At 42.7% G+C, this 13,824-nt stretch overlaps 1 protein-coding gene across 1 annotated transcript in view; it reads left to right on the top strand.

Annotated features, from left to right (window-relative positions):
• WIPF3 (WAS/WASL interacting protein family member 3) overlaps window positions 1-11,573 on the top strand; it is a 56,178-nt gene extending 44,605 nt beyond the window's left edge. Inside the window, exons 3-8 of the mRNA XM_063128701.1 lie at window positions 2,337-2,469; window positions 3,300-3,434; window positions 4,865-5,683; window positions 7,027-7,170; window positions 7,826-7,927; window positions 10,088-11,573. Of these exons, the coding sequence (XP_062984771.1) occupies window positions 2,337-2,469; window positions 3,300-3,434; window positions 4,865-5,683; window positions 7,027-7,170; window positions 7,826-7,927; window positions 10,088-10,128 (1,374 nt within the window). The 3' untranslated portion in view covers window positions 10,129-11,573. The remainder of the gene's footprint in view (window positions 1-2,336; window positions 2,470-3,299; window positions 3,435-4,864; window positions 5,684-7,026; window positions 7,171-7,825; window positions 7,928-10,087) is intronic.
• The last annotated feature ends 2,251 nt before the right edge of the window (window positions 11,574-13,824 follow it).

Below are 13,824 nucleotides of genomic sequence, written 5' to 3'. Positions count from 1 at the left end.
TTTAAGACTGATTCAGGTCTGGGCACTTTGCTATGTATGCATTTCTGCTGTCCTGTTTGTGTTTGGTTATAAACCAAAGCAGTGATGCAACCAATGTAAACCACAAAGGGTTGGATCCAGAATCTGCCTTCTGTGAGAGGAAGGGCTCTGCTCATGTCAGCTCCCTCTGCCTGATTTGTGTGGGGGGGGGGGATGCCTTGCCCTCCACACCACAGCTCATCCCATTCAGCAGGCTTTCCAGACTCTCTCTGTAGTGTTTTTGAGTTAGGCTGCCTTGGGAAGGAGCAGGTGGGAATGTCCACTTCTGCTAGGGCAGCTGGTCTAGCATAAACCTAGATCCAAGCCAACCCCCGTTAAAAAGAAATGCCAATGTTTACAGTTCTAAAATGAAAGAACCACTAATTTATCCCTTTCCACCATTCATTAGGGACAAAATGGCACACAGAAAAAAACAGGTTTGGGGAGCAAGGCTGGGTTTACTTAGTTGGGGAGGTGAGGTTGAATTGGGGAAACTGGTTTAAATAAAGAGATTTGTCAGTGACACTTTGGACCAAACCAATTCTGATGAAGCAGATCCCCCACAAACATAGAATCATAGAATAGCAGAGTTGGAAGGGGCCTACAAGGCCATCGAGTCCAACCCCCTGCTCAATGCAGGAATCCACCCTAAAGCATCCCCGACAGATGTTTTCTTGCCCCACTCCTAATACTGATCACAGCTGCGGGGGCCTCCTTGGATTTTAGTTTACACCCTGGAGAGGATAATTGACCTCAGCTTTCTTTCTAGCTTCTTTCACCACCTCCCAAGATCCTGCCCATTCCTGGCCTTCTTTGGGTATTAGCCTCACACCTCCTTCAGGGTTTCTTTTGTTTTACTTCTCCTGCCTGGTTATTATCGAACTCTTTTGAAGCGCTAATTTTATTGAAGCAAGTGAGCTCAGTGAGTCAATGTATATCCTGGAATCCAGAAGTTTTAACTAGTGAGAAAAGGCTAATGCAGTCTTTTCTGTAGGGACAGACAAATGATTCTGGGGATGTAAAATCTCTATGATCACAAAGGGGTGTTTTCCCAATCAGTTAGGAAACTTACAGGTGTTATGGTTTTGTTGTATTTGATTATTTTATCAAAAAGATTTTTTTTTGAAATAATTAAAGTGGCAGATCCAGTTTACAGATCTTCTGTGTCATGTCTCTTAACTTTGACTAGATATTGCCCTTTACGAGTAATATTACAAAAATAACCTACAGTTCTAGGGTCAGGTCCAGGATCTGCCTTCTGTGAGAGTAAGTGCTCCACTCTCAGAAAGCCCCGTCACCCAATTTTGGGAGATCCCTCCCTCCCCTACATACTACAGCTCATCCCATTCAGCAGAAACTCTGGACTCTCCCTCTCTCTCGAGCATTTTCAGGGGGCTGGGTTGCGCTGCTATGAGAAAGAGGGGTCAGGAACACCCCTTCCATCAGTATAGTCAAACCTGCATAAATCTGGATCCAACCCGTTATGTTTCCCCACTTCACTTACTTTGAATGAATATGCAGTTCAGCTTAGCCCTGCAAAATAAATATTTTTTCCAGGTAAGCTCAGTGTCAGAAAGGATATAATACAGACTGGCTGTGTGGCAAGGATAAGAATAAAAATACATTTAAGTGAAATGGATCTTTGGGTTATTTTAGGTGGTGTAACAGTTTCCTGCATAATGAGATCTCCTAGGAAACTTTAGTCCAGAGCAACTTCCCTGTCAGAGTCTACAACATTGCATACTGCTTGGGCCCTCTTCCTCCTTAAGAAATTTCCTTTGTACTACAAGTTCATGGTTAAAAAAACACAGTATAGCAAAGCTCTGTCAAAAATGGCCCTATATTGTAATTATGTGAATAGGATCCCCCATACCAGCAGTAGTGTGTGTATGAGAGAGAAAGAGAACCCAATTTTATACATCTAAGACATGTTGCCGGCCCTATACTTCACTAGTCACAGGTCATGCCTGGTTTTTTTTGCTAAATCTGGATCCAATTCAGATCTAAATCTGGATCTACATCGTTGTACACCACCTTTGAATTTGATGGTGGTATAGAAATGTTTTTAATAAATACATGTATACATACATAGACTTAAATGGGGCTGCAAATAATCCAGAAGTTTGTCATTAACAGAATTATCTTGGCTACATTTAGACCATTCTCTGGGCTCCATTGTCTTTATCATGCATCAAACAGCATAATAATCACAAGCCGTGATCAATAACCAGGTGGGTTTTCCTGTGTGTCGTCTTCTTTATTTTACAGGGAGTGGGCTCTGTTGAACTGGTAACCTCACTCTCAACTATCTTTAACAGGCGAATACAGAGCCACCCAAGGTGAAAAGGGAGGATTCAAAAAGTCGGAGCGCTTTGTTACATGAGATCCAAAGAGGGACTCGATTGAGAAGAGTATCACAGACCAATGACCGAAGTGCACCACACATTGAAAGTGAGTCTTCAGCTTCTGGAAATTCTCAGAGCAGTGGGCACATACACCCATTTTTAGATTGAAAACCCCTTTTGGGCAGAGACTTTTTGTGTGTAGAGTTTGGTTACAAAACTCAGGAAAGTACCATGTAGATAAGCCACGTTTTATGTCAGGGGTGGGCAACTTGTGGCTATCCAAGTATTTAGGCCTACAACTCGCCTTAGTCTTAGCCAGCATAGCCAATGGTGAGGGATGATGAGTTTTAGGCCAAAACATCTGGTGTGTGGGATTGGAGGCTTTGACTCTTCAACATCTCGTTGGCCCAGGTTTATCTGATACTTTTGGCTGTTACATATAAAATACCTATTGGGATTTCATGCAGCCTACAGCCATTCCTGGTGATGTGCTTGATCCTATATGAACATGCACAGTTTATATAGGATCCAGATATCTTCCATTGATTAAGGTAAGATGTGTCATAGGGATATTATCTCTTCCTAGCATTCAAAATAGCAATATTTTGTGACTGAAAAGTGTGCTTCCTAACGTGGAAAATGATAGTTACAAAACTGGTGGAAGTGACCTTTGTGAAACCAAATGATATTGCTCTTTTAGCCCAAACTGGGTTAGTTTCCTTGGCTGTTTTATCCTGCCATGTGAAAAGCCTCTTTGATTAAATGTTTCTACCTTTATTCTGGCACCAGATGGCGCTGTGCTCTAGGGATGTTAGGAATTGCATTATTGTTGCCACAGCAACTGAAAAGATAAGAGTGCAAAGATTTAAAGTGCCAGTAACTCTTAAAGCGTGATTGAAATGACACATCTTTAATAAATGTATTCTTTGGTCACAGGCTGCAGAAGAAGGGCGAGCAGAGATGGAGGAAGTTCAGGAAACAACAGAAACAGTGACGTGCCTCAAGCATTAGGGAACCTCTTTGCAGACGGATTTCCAGTCCTGAGACCAGTAAGCCAAAGAGACCTGATAGGTAAATATTCTCTCATTGAAGACATAGTAGTAACTTGGACCTGGATTAACAGGACCAGAATGTTTCTTTCTTATGTAATTTGGGGGGGGAAACTTGACTTGTTCTTTTGCTTATGAGTACTTTGGCTTTACAGAAGATCAGCTCTTTTTAAACTCTTCATTTAGTGTAACAATCCTCTTTACAATCACTTTTCCTAGCAATAACCTCTTTTGCCCCATGGTAGGAGACCCATCAAAATATTTTATCTTATTTCTTTATTTAGTTAAAAACCTTCATTAGCCATTTTCAGGTATTGCGCTCAGAGCAGCTAGTAAATAGAACCATGAAGATAAAGACAATTTTAAAAATCCACGCAAAACAACGCAACCAACAGTATAAAATACAGCTTTAAAAGCAAGCAAACAGGAGTACTAAAAGGCCTGGGCAAATACATGTTTTTTTGCCTGTTGACAAAAAAAAAATCAACATGGCACCAGGTGAACCTCTCTCAAAAGGGAGTTTCAAAGATGGGGTGCCACAACAGAAAAGGCCCTGTCCCTGGTCATTACTTATCTTATTATGGGAGACGGGGGTGGGGGTGGCATGGAGAAGGCTTATCTAAAGGTGAGGCAGGGTCATGTAGGAGCAGGACATCCCCCTGGTCCCACTCCCAAGCCATTTGGAATTGTGCCTGGAAACAAACTGACTGCCAGTGTAGCTGTGTCAAAATGGGCACATGTTTCCTATCTCTGGTCCCAGTTAACAATTCTGCTGCTCTGTTTTGCACTAACTGCAGTTTCCAAACAATCTTCAAAGGCAGCCACACATTGCAATAGTCTAAAAGAGGTGTTATAAGATAACTGTGCATAGATAACTGTGTCCAGGTTATCTGCGGATTAAGGATGTTCTCAGTCAGACAAGAACAATCAAATTAATCTACTGAACGATGGGGAGGGGGGTTAGGGGAGAATGATGAGTTAAAAAGCCACAGCGCTGGATGGAAGGGCAGCAGCACCTGAACTGAGGGAGGCCTCACCTGAGTGCAGCTGCTGCCCCAGGGCTTCTCTGTCGGTGCCATATAACTGAGATGTACACAAACTATTACTCATCTCTGCCGAGTAGGAGCTGTGAAACTCTGTTGGCCATAATGAAGCAAACGGCTGGGGTTTTCCGCTGCCTCGGCTCTGCCTCCTGGGAAATGACTGATTCGCTGTCGGTGCTGCAGCATCTAAAAACTAATCAGTAGGGTTGGAAAGGCGAGAAATGTATGGCCGGAAAGCAACATCAACAGTGATGAAGAGCCTAGTTAGGGGAGAAAATTCTCCTCCGTTTTTTTGATCCAGGTTTGACCAATGGATTTACTCACAAAGTGAACCACCTGTGCCATTTTTAGGTTGTAAACATAGATGGTTTATTTGCTGCATCCTAAAGCTTTTGGTTGGTTTCTTCAGCTAGTAGGACCGGGAAGCCCCATGCTGTCAGAACGTCTCTTCCTCCAACGGCTCCAGCTCCGCTGAACAACCACGGGAAAGCCAGTGGCAACCTTCAAATGACAGCTGATGACTCAAAGCCGGCTGATCAGTCAGAAGCACCCCGGGTCCCGCGAGTGGTGCCACTTCGCCTCAGCATCCCTGCTCCTGCCGGCATCCCTGCACCACCCAGCGTCCCTGCTCCTTCTCCCCCCCCTCAAGCGCCACCGCCACTGCTACCAACGTCCTCTAACAAACCTTCCCTGATCTTTCCCCCTCCTCCCCCTCTTCCCCCACCTTTGGTTGAAAGCCCTGACAAGCTCCTCTCCCCAAACAGTGCTGCTGCTGCTGCTCCCTCTCAGAGTGACAAGCCCCCCAAAACTCAAGCATCCCCATTGCACCTACCATCACACCCACCGCCCCCTCCTCCTCCCTTGCCTCCAGTGCCCCCTTGTGGCCTGGCAGGCAGAGCAAGTGAGTGCTCCAGCCCATCTTCCTCCCAACCTGATCTAAGAATTCATTCCCCTCCTATGCCGCCACCACCACCTCCTCCTCCTGTGCCTTCTATGTCCACCTTTGCCGCCTCCCACAGGACGTCTTTGTCGCCGCCACCTTCGCCAACCTCTAACAGTGCCTTGAGCGGCAGCAGTGATCCCACCGCCCCCCCACTGCCCCCCAAGTCGCCATTCGTGCAGTCTCAGTTGCAAAAGCCCGGCATTCAGTCACTGCCCCTTCCCCCGGCCCCTCCTGTTACACAGCAAGTGGCTGCAACGCATAGGAGGAGACAAGGAAGAGGCGGAGGTAAGCATTACACTCTTTAGCTGGCTCCCCACTGGAGCGCCTCCGGTCTAGCCCATAAGGCATTGTTCCTCCTCTTCCTCACCCAGCATCGTCTGTGAGCCTGTGTGTATTGGATACCCGTGTGTGTGTTATGTACAGTCCACACAGGTTCCTTAAAGTGAGGAGCTGTTTCGTGTTTGGACATCTGTTCATTATTCCTCCCCAAAACCACGCCAAATTTCAGTACAAACATCTCCAACATTTTTTGCAGTCTTCAGTTTGTAGACAAAGAATAGGGCTGACTTGAAAGGCATTGCTATATGTCATTCAAAATAAATGGACATAAGTACAAACCAGGGGGAGGGACCAAGAGCAGAAATTATAAAAGGGCTACTCAACATGTGTACAAGCGTGTGTACAACAGACGTGTATACAAGTATATTTAAGCAAAAACTGCCAACCAACAGGGCCCACAGAAAGAGCTATACATCTCTGTGGAAGCATTTAGAATCTGTCTGTTTATTTGGAACAATCCTGTGGTAGAGTTCTGTTGGGAGTGGGATTGTACCACTTCAGGGCTCAGTTAGATGAGTTGAATGTTTGACTGTTCCTTCCAGTTAAAAACAACAACAACTTTGACCATCAAAAAAAAAGCCCATTGGGAAGATGGGCAGATTATTGTTTTCTCTCTCCGTGCTGAGCTAACTTCTAAGAGCAGGGAGGGGTTTGCATTTCAATTTGAAGTTTCTGCACTTGCCATTTAAAATGCTACAATTTCAATAGGGCTGCACTGCGGGAATGTTCTGATAATGGAGATTGGCTCTTAGCTTTGAACAAGCCATTATTTTCAAATGTTTGAGTTGTCTGCAAGGTGTAATGGTTAGAGTGTTAGACTGAGTTGAAATGCTCACTCATCCATGAAGCTCACCAGGTGACTTTGGGCCAGTCACAGAAGCCCTATTTGGGAGTTCAAATCTTACCTTAACATGCAAGGAGGGAGTGGGGCTGTTGCTTGCCTAGACCTGCACCCTAGTACTGCACATGCTAAGTAGGGTCCCCCCACTCCTGGCATCTGCACGTACAGTGCAAAAGTCTGCAGGAGGGGGGCTGCTTGCATATTGCCCCCCACTGCTGACATATGCTATACACATCAGAGGGAGGGACTGCATGGTGTGGGTCCACACAGGTAGGTTACTTCTTTGAATGCCCGTATAGGACTCACATCTTAGCCTAATCTACCTCACAGACTTCTTGTAAGGATAAAATGAAGAGGGGATAGGAACAGAACAGGAATGAAATACTTATCCATTTGGTGTATCGTCTCCCTATTTTCTTAGTTCCTAACTTCTGTTTATTTCTCTTAGCTAAGTTGATGCCACCACCGCTTCCTCCTGCAAGGTCTCCAACAACTGAGCTCACAAGCAAATGCCAATATGCTCAGGTATCTCCGTGGCTGGTTACCCACGACCTCTATCCATCACTGAAGAATGGAACTGTGCACATAATGGGTAATGTTGCTAAATGAACACCCCTTTACTCTGTACAGAAGATACAAATGAGGAGGCATGCAGGAAATACCGGTGCTTATCTTCTCACAAAGTGATGGTTTTAGTCATCCATGCACGCTTTTTAAAAATATGGTCCACTTAGGAATACTAATACAAACTGAACAATGTTTTAGAATTAGCAGAAAGAATATAGGCATAAAGAAGTTATTTTTGAGTATATTTTTTTGAGCTTCTTTGCTGTAGATTTTGGATACAAATGTAACTTTCCATAGTAATTTTGAGGCAGAAAAATGGATGGTACCTGACACACTTAGAGGAAAAACTTCAGTTTTAATAGAGTCATCATATGGGATGACTCCTTACCAATGAATCTTGGCCCGAAAATCTTAGTAGGTCAATCTATTATAATTCTGGGATTTGACAGCTGAAGAACCAAACTTGCAGAACAAGAGATTACGACCTTTTAGTCCTTTCTTTTACCATTTTTCTACAATTCTTTAGGCTGCAGTCCCTATATACTCTTATCTGGGGACAAGTCCTATTGAACACAATGGAGCTTACTTCTGAGTAAATGTGTACTGTTAGAGTACAAGTCCTTGATAATTTCTTTATTATAATCCAAACTTCTTCTTTTTTAAAACTTAACTCTCTCCAGATGACTTTGAGTCTAAATTTACTTTCCATTCCGTGGAAGAATTCCCTCCTCCTGATGAATTTAAGCCATGTCAGAAAATTTATCCTAGCCAGGAAGCTAGAGGTAAGTAGGGAACTTCTAATATAGTGTAGCCACTTCAGCACAGTTTAATGGCTTTTATTACCCTTGATTAAACAAGAGAGGGTTTTACAGCTGGTTGACTGATGGTGGGCCTATCTACATGGGGTATTTACTCTAGTCCTGCTGTGGCCTGAAAACAATCAAGTCATTTGACGCAAGCCCATCTCAGTTGCAAGTGCGCGGTTTCTTGCTGTAAAATCTGATGTTTTGGACACTGGTTTTCTGATGGATCTTTCCATTGCAGCAGCTTCAGAGAGGTTTGGAAGTGTGTGTGATTTGAACTGGCCTCGCTGTGCACGGCTGGGAGCAGCACTGATTGGCAGAAAGGAAACTTGCATGGGTGGCCATGGGGAGAGTGGCATGCTAAACGGGTCTACCCAGAAGTGACCTCAATTGTACTTTCCTGAGTACAGGAGCAGAGAAGCTGGGAGAATTCCTTTAATATATATATATTGACTGTGGGAGTGGGGAGGGGCAGCCAGCCCTGTTGCAAATGAGGGCTAGATACACATACTTCAGAGTAAGTAACTCTCCAGTTGCACTGATGGTCCCCAGATGACCCCTAATCCTGCAGAGTAGGGCTGGAGATGGAGGAGAGCTTTTTGCTGTGATGATGATGATGATGATGATTGCATTTATATCCCGTCTTTTTTCTTCTTAAGGAACTCAAGGCGGTGTACATAGTCCTCCTCCTCTCCATTTTATCCTCACAACAACAATCCTGTGAGGTGGGTTGGGCTGAGAGTCTGTGACTGGCCCAAAGTCACCCACTGGGTTTCCATGGCCAAGTGGGGACTAGAACCAGGATCTCCCGACTCCCAGTCCAACACTTTAGCCACTACATCACACTGGCTCTGGGAGTTCATGACGTTCATTTCTCCTCATGGGATTCCACCCACCCAACTCCGAACTAATGCAGTTTCAGGTTCCGTTTGCTCCATGCAAGTAGTTTTTATTTTAATGTATAAACCACTTTACTGGCTACCATTTGCCCTGGGAGGAGCTAACCCAATTTCACAAAAATCCAGATTTAAATGAAATCACCTCAAAAAACCATTGCCATGTAGTTTCAACCAGTGACCCCATAAAATCTTGGCAAGAAACAATGAAGAGAACCAACACAAAATTCAGTACATGGTCACCAAACAGAAGTCTGTTTGGTCAAATCATGCAGTTCAATCAGTTTCATCAGTGAATATTAAAGAACTTCTGTACATGTACTAGAAAGCAATTCATTTTGGTCACGTGACTTGCTACATCTGTACCACACATGCGTAGACTTGCACTTAACATTCCAAGTTGGCAAAATATCTCAATTTGTAATATAGTATAGCATTACAAACGAAACAAATTCACCTCTGCAGTAGCTAAAAATAAGCTTCTAGCCCAGCATTCCCCAACTTGGTGCCTTCTAGATGTGTTGCACTCCAGTGTTCAACATCCTCAGCCATACTCCAATAGTTTAAAAAAATTGTTATAAATTTACAAGTCACCTTTTGATCCCACATCTGGAGGGTACCAGATTAGAGAAGGCTGTTCTAGCAAAAGGAGCAAAGTTCATTGGTGTCTTGGTCAGCTGCTTTAAGGCAGATGTGGCAGCATAATTTAATAACATAAGCTGTGTGAGTGTGAAAGGGGGTATAAATCTCTAGGAGTGATTTATGTTACATCTTTCTTGGCCCATCCCAGAGCCATAAATGCTATATAACGGCATGCTGTATTATATAGCTTGGGGTGGGCAACTTGTAGCCCTCCAGATGTTTTAGCTGATAACTACCATCAGCTCTAGCCAGCATAGCCAATGGTGAGGATGATGAGAGTTGCAGGCCAAAACATCTGGAGAGCCACAAGTTGCCCATCCCTGATATTGCGGGACAAATTTGCCGTATTTGCCGAACTCGTGGTTCTGTTGCATCTATATTCAGTGCAAGCCACAAACCCAGGGCATCTTCCTCATTGGATTCACAGGCCTTTACAGAATACCAATATAGTAGAAAATACATGGACAAATGCTGAATTTAAAGTGGCTTGTGAATTGCATTGTCTGTTTCCCTATTTCTCCAAAACGTAGCTTAAACTTTATTGATTGTTGAGCAATGGTTATATGAAAATTTTAGCAAGTTTCCTCCTTAATTTTTCCAGATAGCACCAACAATCCTCCCTTAAGAACACAAGTGAGATGAACAGATCCGTGAAACAGGAGTATTGCTAAAAGAATCAACAATGATATTGTAAAATATAGCACATTGTTTTGATGGTCATTCAGGGTGACAAGACTAGTGCTATACACAAGATCCAATGTGGGATTTAAAGGCTTATAAATGCTGGATAAAGATGGGATGGAATAGCAGTGCATGGACTGTTAGGAAGGAGTTTAAACATATTATTGTTCAGTTCAGTTTAAATAGCTTTAAAATTGGCCTGAATTTTGTTTTAAATTCGATGGAGTACTCAGCATGATTCAGGTAGTGGTCTACCTGTATATGGTATACTCTATTTGCACATAATTTGTTTGCACTGTGCAGAATGCCATAGATGGCAATGGCTGAAGTTCCTGGTTGTAATTAGCTTCACCAAGTAAACTGTGCTTCCAAACGGGATTTGTTGTATTTATTAAATGCGCACAAGTTCTCTCCCTGGCCCCGCTTTTGAATTCTACACACTGTTAACTTTTTATAAATCTCTTTCTAGTCTCTTGGGGCTTCCCTAAAGTGGCTTTCCAGTTCATACAATTGTATATATTTCCAGTGGAACACTACATGTATGCATGTATATTCACAAAAAGACAGGGTTAAAGAAAAATGGGTTAAGTACGCCCACTATTCCTTCTCTTATAACTTGCAGTCTCCTTTGGCTGCTTTTCAATAAAATAAAAACACAGCAGGCAACATTTACATGTGTCTTGCTAGGTAATCCTAGCTTGGCCTTAAGACTGAGATATTAGCAACTGTTCTAAAGATAACTTGTTCAAGAAGCAACCGGAAACACAAACTATATCTGTATCTTAGCCATCATAAGTGGGATATTCAGCAGTTAGCAGTCTTGGGCAATTTGTAGGCCAAAACATCTGGAGGGCCACAACACCCATCTCTCACCATTGGCTATGCTTCCTAAGGCTGATGGGAGTTTTATGTCAAAACATCTGGAGGGGCACAAGTTGCTGAGGCCTGAGCTAGTGCTTCAACTAGCTGATTTTGTTTTAAGTCTCCTGTGATGCTTAATGTTGTAGCAACAAGGAAGGGAGGCATTTGCATCAATGGAGATATGAGCAACTCCCTGGGCATGAGAACTATTCATCCTTGCTTTTTGAATTAAGAGTCAACACATCTGTATAGACGCTTTTGTAACTATTGAGTTCTGGAACGTACCTATTTTTTTCTGGAGGGGCGAAGAAAGAAAACGCAAAATGAGTATTAGCATGCAGCTGGAAATATACCAGAAAATTCTTTCCTCGTGTCTTATATTTAGAAAAATAGCATGTATAAGAGATGTAAAGGGGGCTTTTCTTTCCTTATAACTCTGTGTTATGGTCCAATTTCAACTTAAAATGCTATATGAAATGCAACTTCATCCTTTTCTTTCTATATTGGAGCCTGTAAGTCAGACAATGGTTTAAAAGTGCTTTCGTTTAGATTTGCATATTAAATTATCTTCAAACATATGTTTGTTTGCAAGCTACTTGCTAGTATTTTACCCTGAATGTTGATATGTCTGGACTCCCCCATATAAGTTTATAGGTGTGGTGTAATACATGGTGGTCCACAGTTGATTATTCTTGAACTGAGAATCAACAGAAGTTATTTAATTCAGCATTATATTTTATCCCTGAGTTTTATTTTTCAGTGGGGAAAAAAGCAGGAAGAAACAGCTGCCAAAGTATGTATCAGTAACGCATACAGAAATATTAGTTCACTCTATGCAGAAACCACTTTCTTTATTAGTTTTGTCAGTATTATCCAACTACTACATAAATCCGAGATGATTGCAAACTCTTCATACATATTAGTTCCAACAAGAAATCTGTAAACAAAGATTTACAAACTCTGATTCAATCCAACACATCCTGGGGGAGGCAGCGTGACCTAATTTTGCGGCATACCTGAAATATGTTTGGGGTTTTTTTGCAGAGGAAACTACACAAACCAATGCACTTTTTAATGGAAGAGATCTTCCAATTGAATATAACATGGAAAAGTCCTATAAGGTTCAATTGCCTTTGGATGCCTACTCATCTTTCAAAATGAGAACTTAAACTCAGAACTCTGAAGTTTTGAACTACAGGACAAGCAGCACAGCTTTTAGAATTTGATCATATTCACTTGACAGTAACATATGCATGGTTATTTTTATTCACACACACCTTTTAAAGTTCAAGAACAGGAGTAATGATTGAGAGCAAAGACTCTGTAGATTTCAACTAATAGAAAGCTGAATTTGATCTTCACTTTAACAATGCCTGATGTGATCTAGATAGACAAAAAGCAAACTACATAAGGAAGATAGACCAAGACGGTGTGTGTGTGTAAGGATCACATCTATCCTCAATCAATTTAGCAGATCAGTTCCAATTTCATGCCAATAAACCAGTGGTCTAGTTTTCCCATGTGCGGGTGTGCATGCATGTGCCTGTATATGTATTTCATACTCGTACATCAATTTTGTTGGATTACAGTTAAAAAGTCACTTATAGCTGGGGAGGAATTGTGTAATGAAGACCCAAACTGTGCAGAAAATCACACTGTAAGTTACTGACTCTCTTACTGAGCCCTGTTCAGTCATTCAAAGTAAATATGTAATGAGAGCAGCTAGGTCATAGGTGAAAGTCCCACTTCAATGACCATGTTCCCACAGGAGCCCTTTGTATATTGAGTGTGGAGGTCTGAAAGGGGCATCTGAGTGCATTCAGCTGAATGCAGTGAGAAGCCACCATGCCTTCAGGAGCATCATCAGGGTTCCCAAGCACATTCATCTTCAAACTTTCCTGATCAATACAGGAAGGGTGGGGAGGCAAACGCGGATGGCGACATTGGGATGTGGATGGCCAGCCTCCGCATGCTCTACACACTTTCCCTCCCCACATGTTTGAACACCCAAATAGAGCTACTGGCGTTCCAATGAACTATTGCTTAATAACTGTACAGAAACAGTCTCTAGTCATTAGCCCCATAATCCTTCCCTGTGGAGCATGCCAATTTCTCCCCTTCCCAAGTTGGGGACCATGGAGGCTTCCCTCCAGTTCTGAATAGCAACTATGGGGAAGGGCTTGGCAATTTTCAGCATGATTGTGCATTGGAAAGGAAAAGCTAGTACCTCCACCCATGTGACACAGTCCCAACCACCTGGGAGAGTCTGCTAATTAACAGCTAAAACTGGATACACGCAACTCCAAACTATGTAGTTAATAACTCATAGAATCTGGTGTTTTGTCAGGAACATTTCAGTCACAAAACTCTTCTTACCTGACAGCACTTCCTTGACTATAAACATTACCTCTAGCCTGCTTCACCGATCTCTGAGCAGTTACAGAAGCCAATTCCATACTTCATGTTTTTCAGTATGTGCCTTTAAAATAAATCTTGATTTTATGCAGAGCAGCAGACCTAGAACATTTGCCTTTATCCCTAGACAATTTGCTCTCCTGCCCTTGAAACTGGATATGAAGCAAGCCCCATTGTAACCGTCTTGAAGGAATAAAGCTATCAAAGTCTAGGACATCTTGAAATTTTTGAATGGCATAGCATCATCCTCATAAGTATCTTAGAGCCAATTTATAGGCTGTATGGAAAAATCCTGCACACACTCCGACAACTAAAAATGGGAGCAAATATGTTATCTGAATACTCACTGCTCATAGCTTTTACACTGTGCTGGTTGAAATG

The sequence above is a fragment of the Elgaria multicarinata genome, chromosome 1 (genome assembly GCF_023053635.1).
Source record: "Elgaria multicarinata webbii isolate HBS135686 ecotype San Diego chromosome 1, rElgMul1.1.pri, whole genome shotgun sequence".
Taxonomy (NCBI): Eukaryota; Metazoa; Chordata; class Lepidosauria; order Squamata; family Anguidae; genus Elgaria; species Elgaria multicarinata.
The sequence above is the reverse complement of the archived record's forward strand: the minus strand, read 5'-3'. Positions and strand labels throughout refer to the sequence as shown.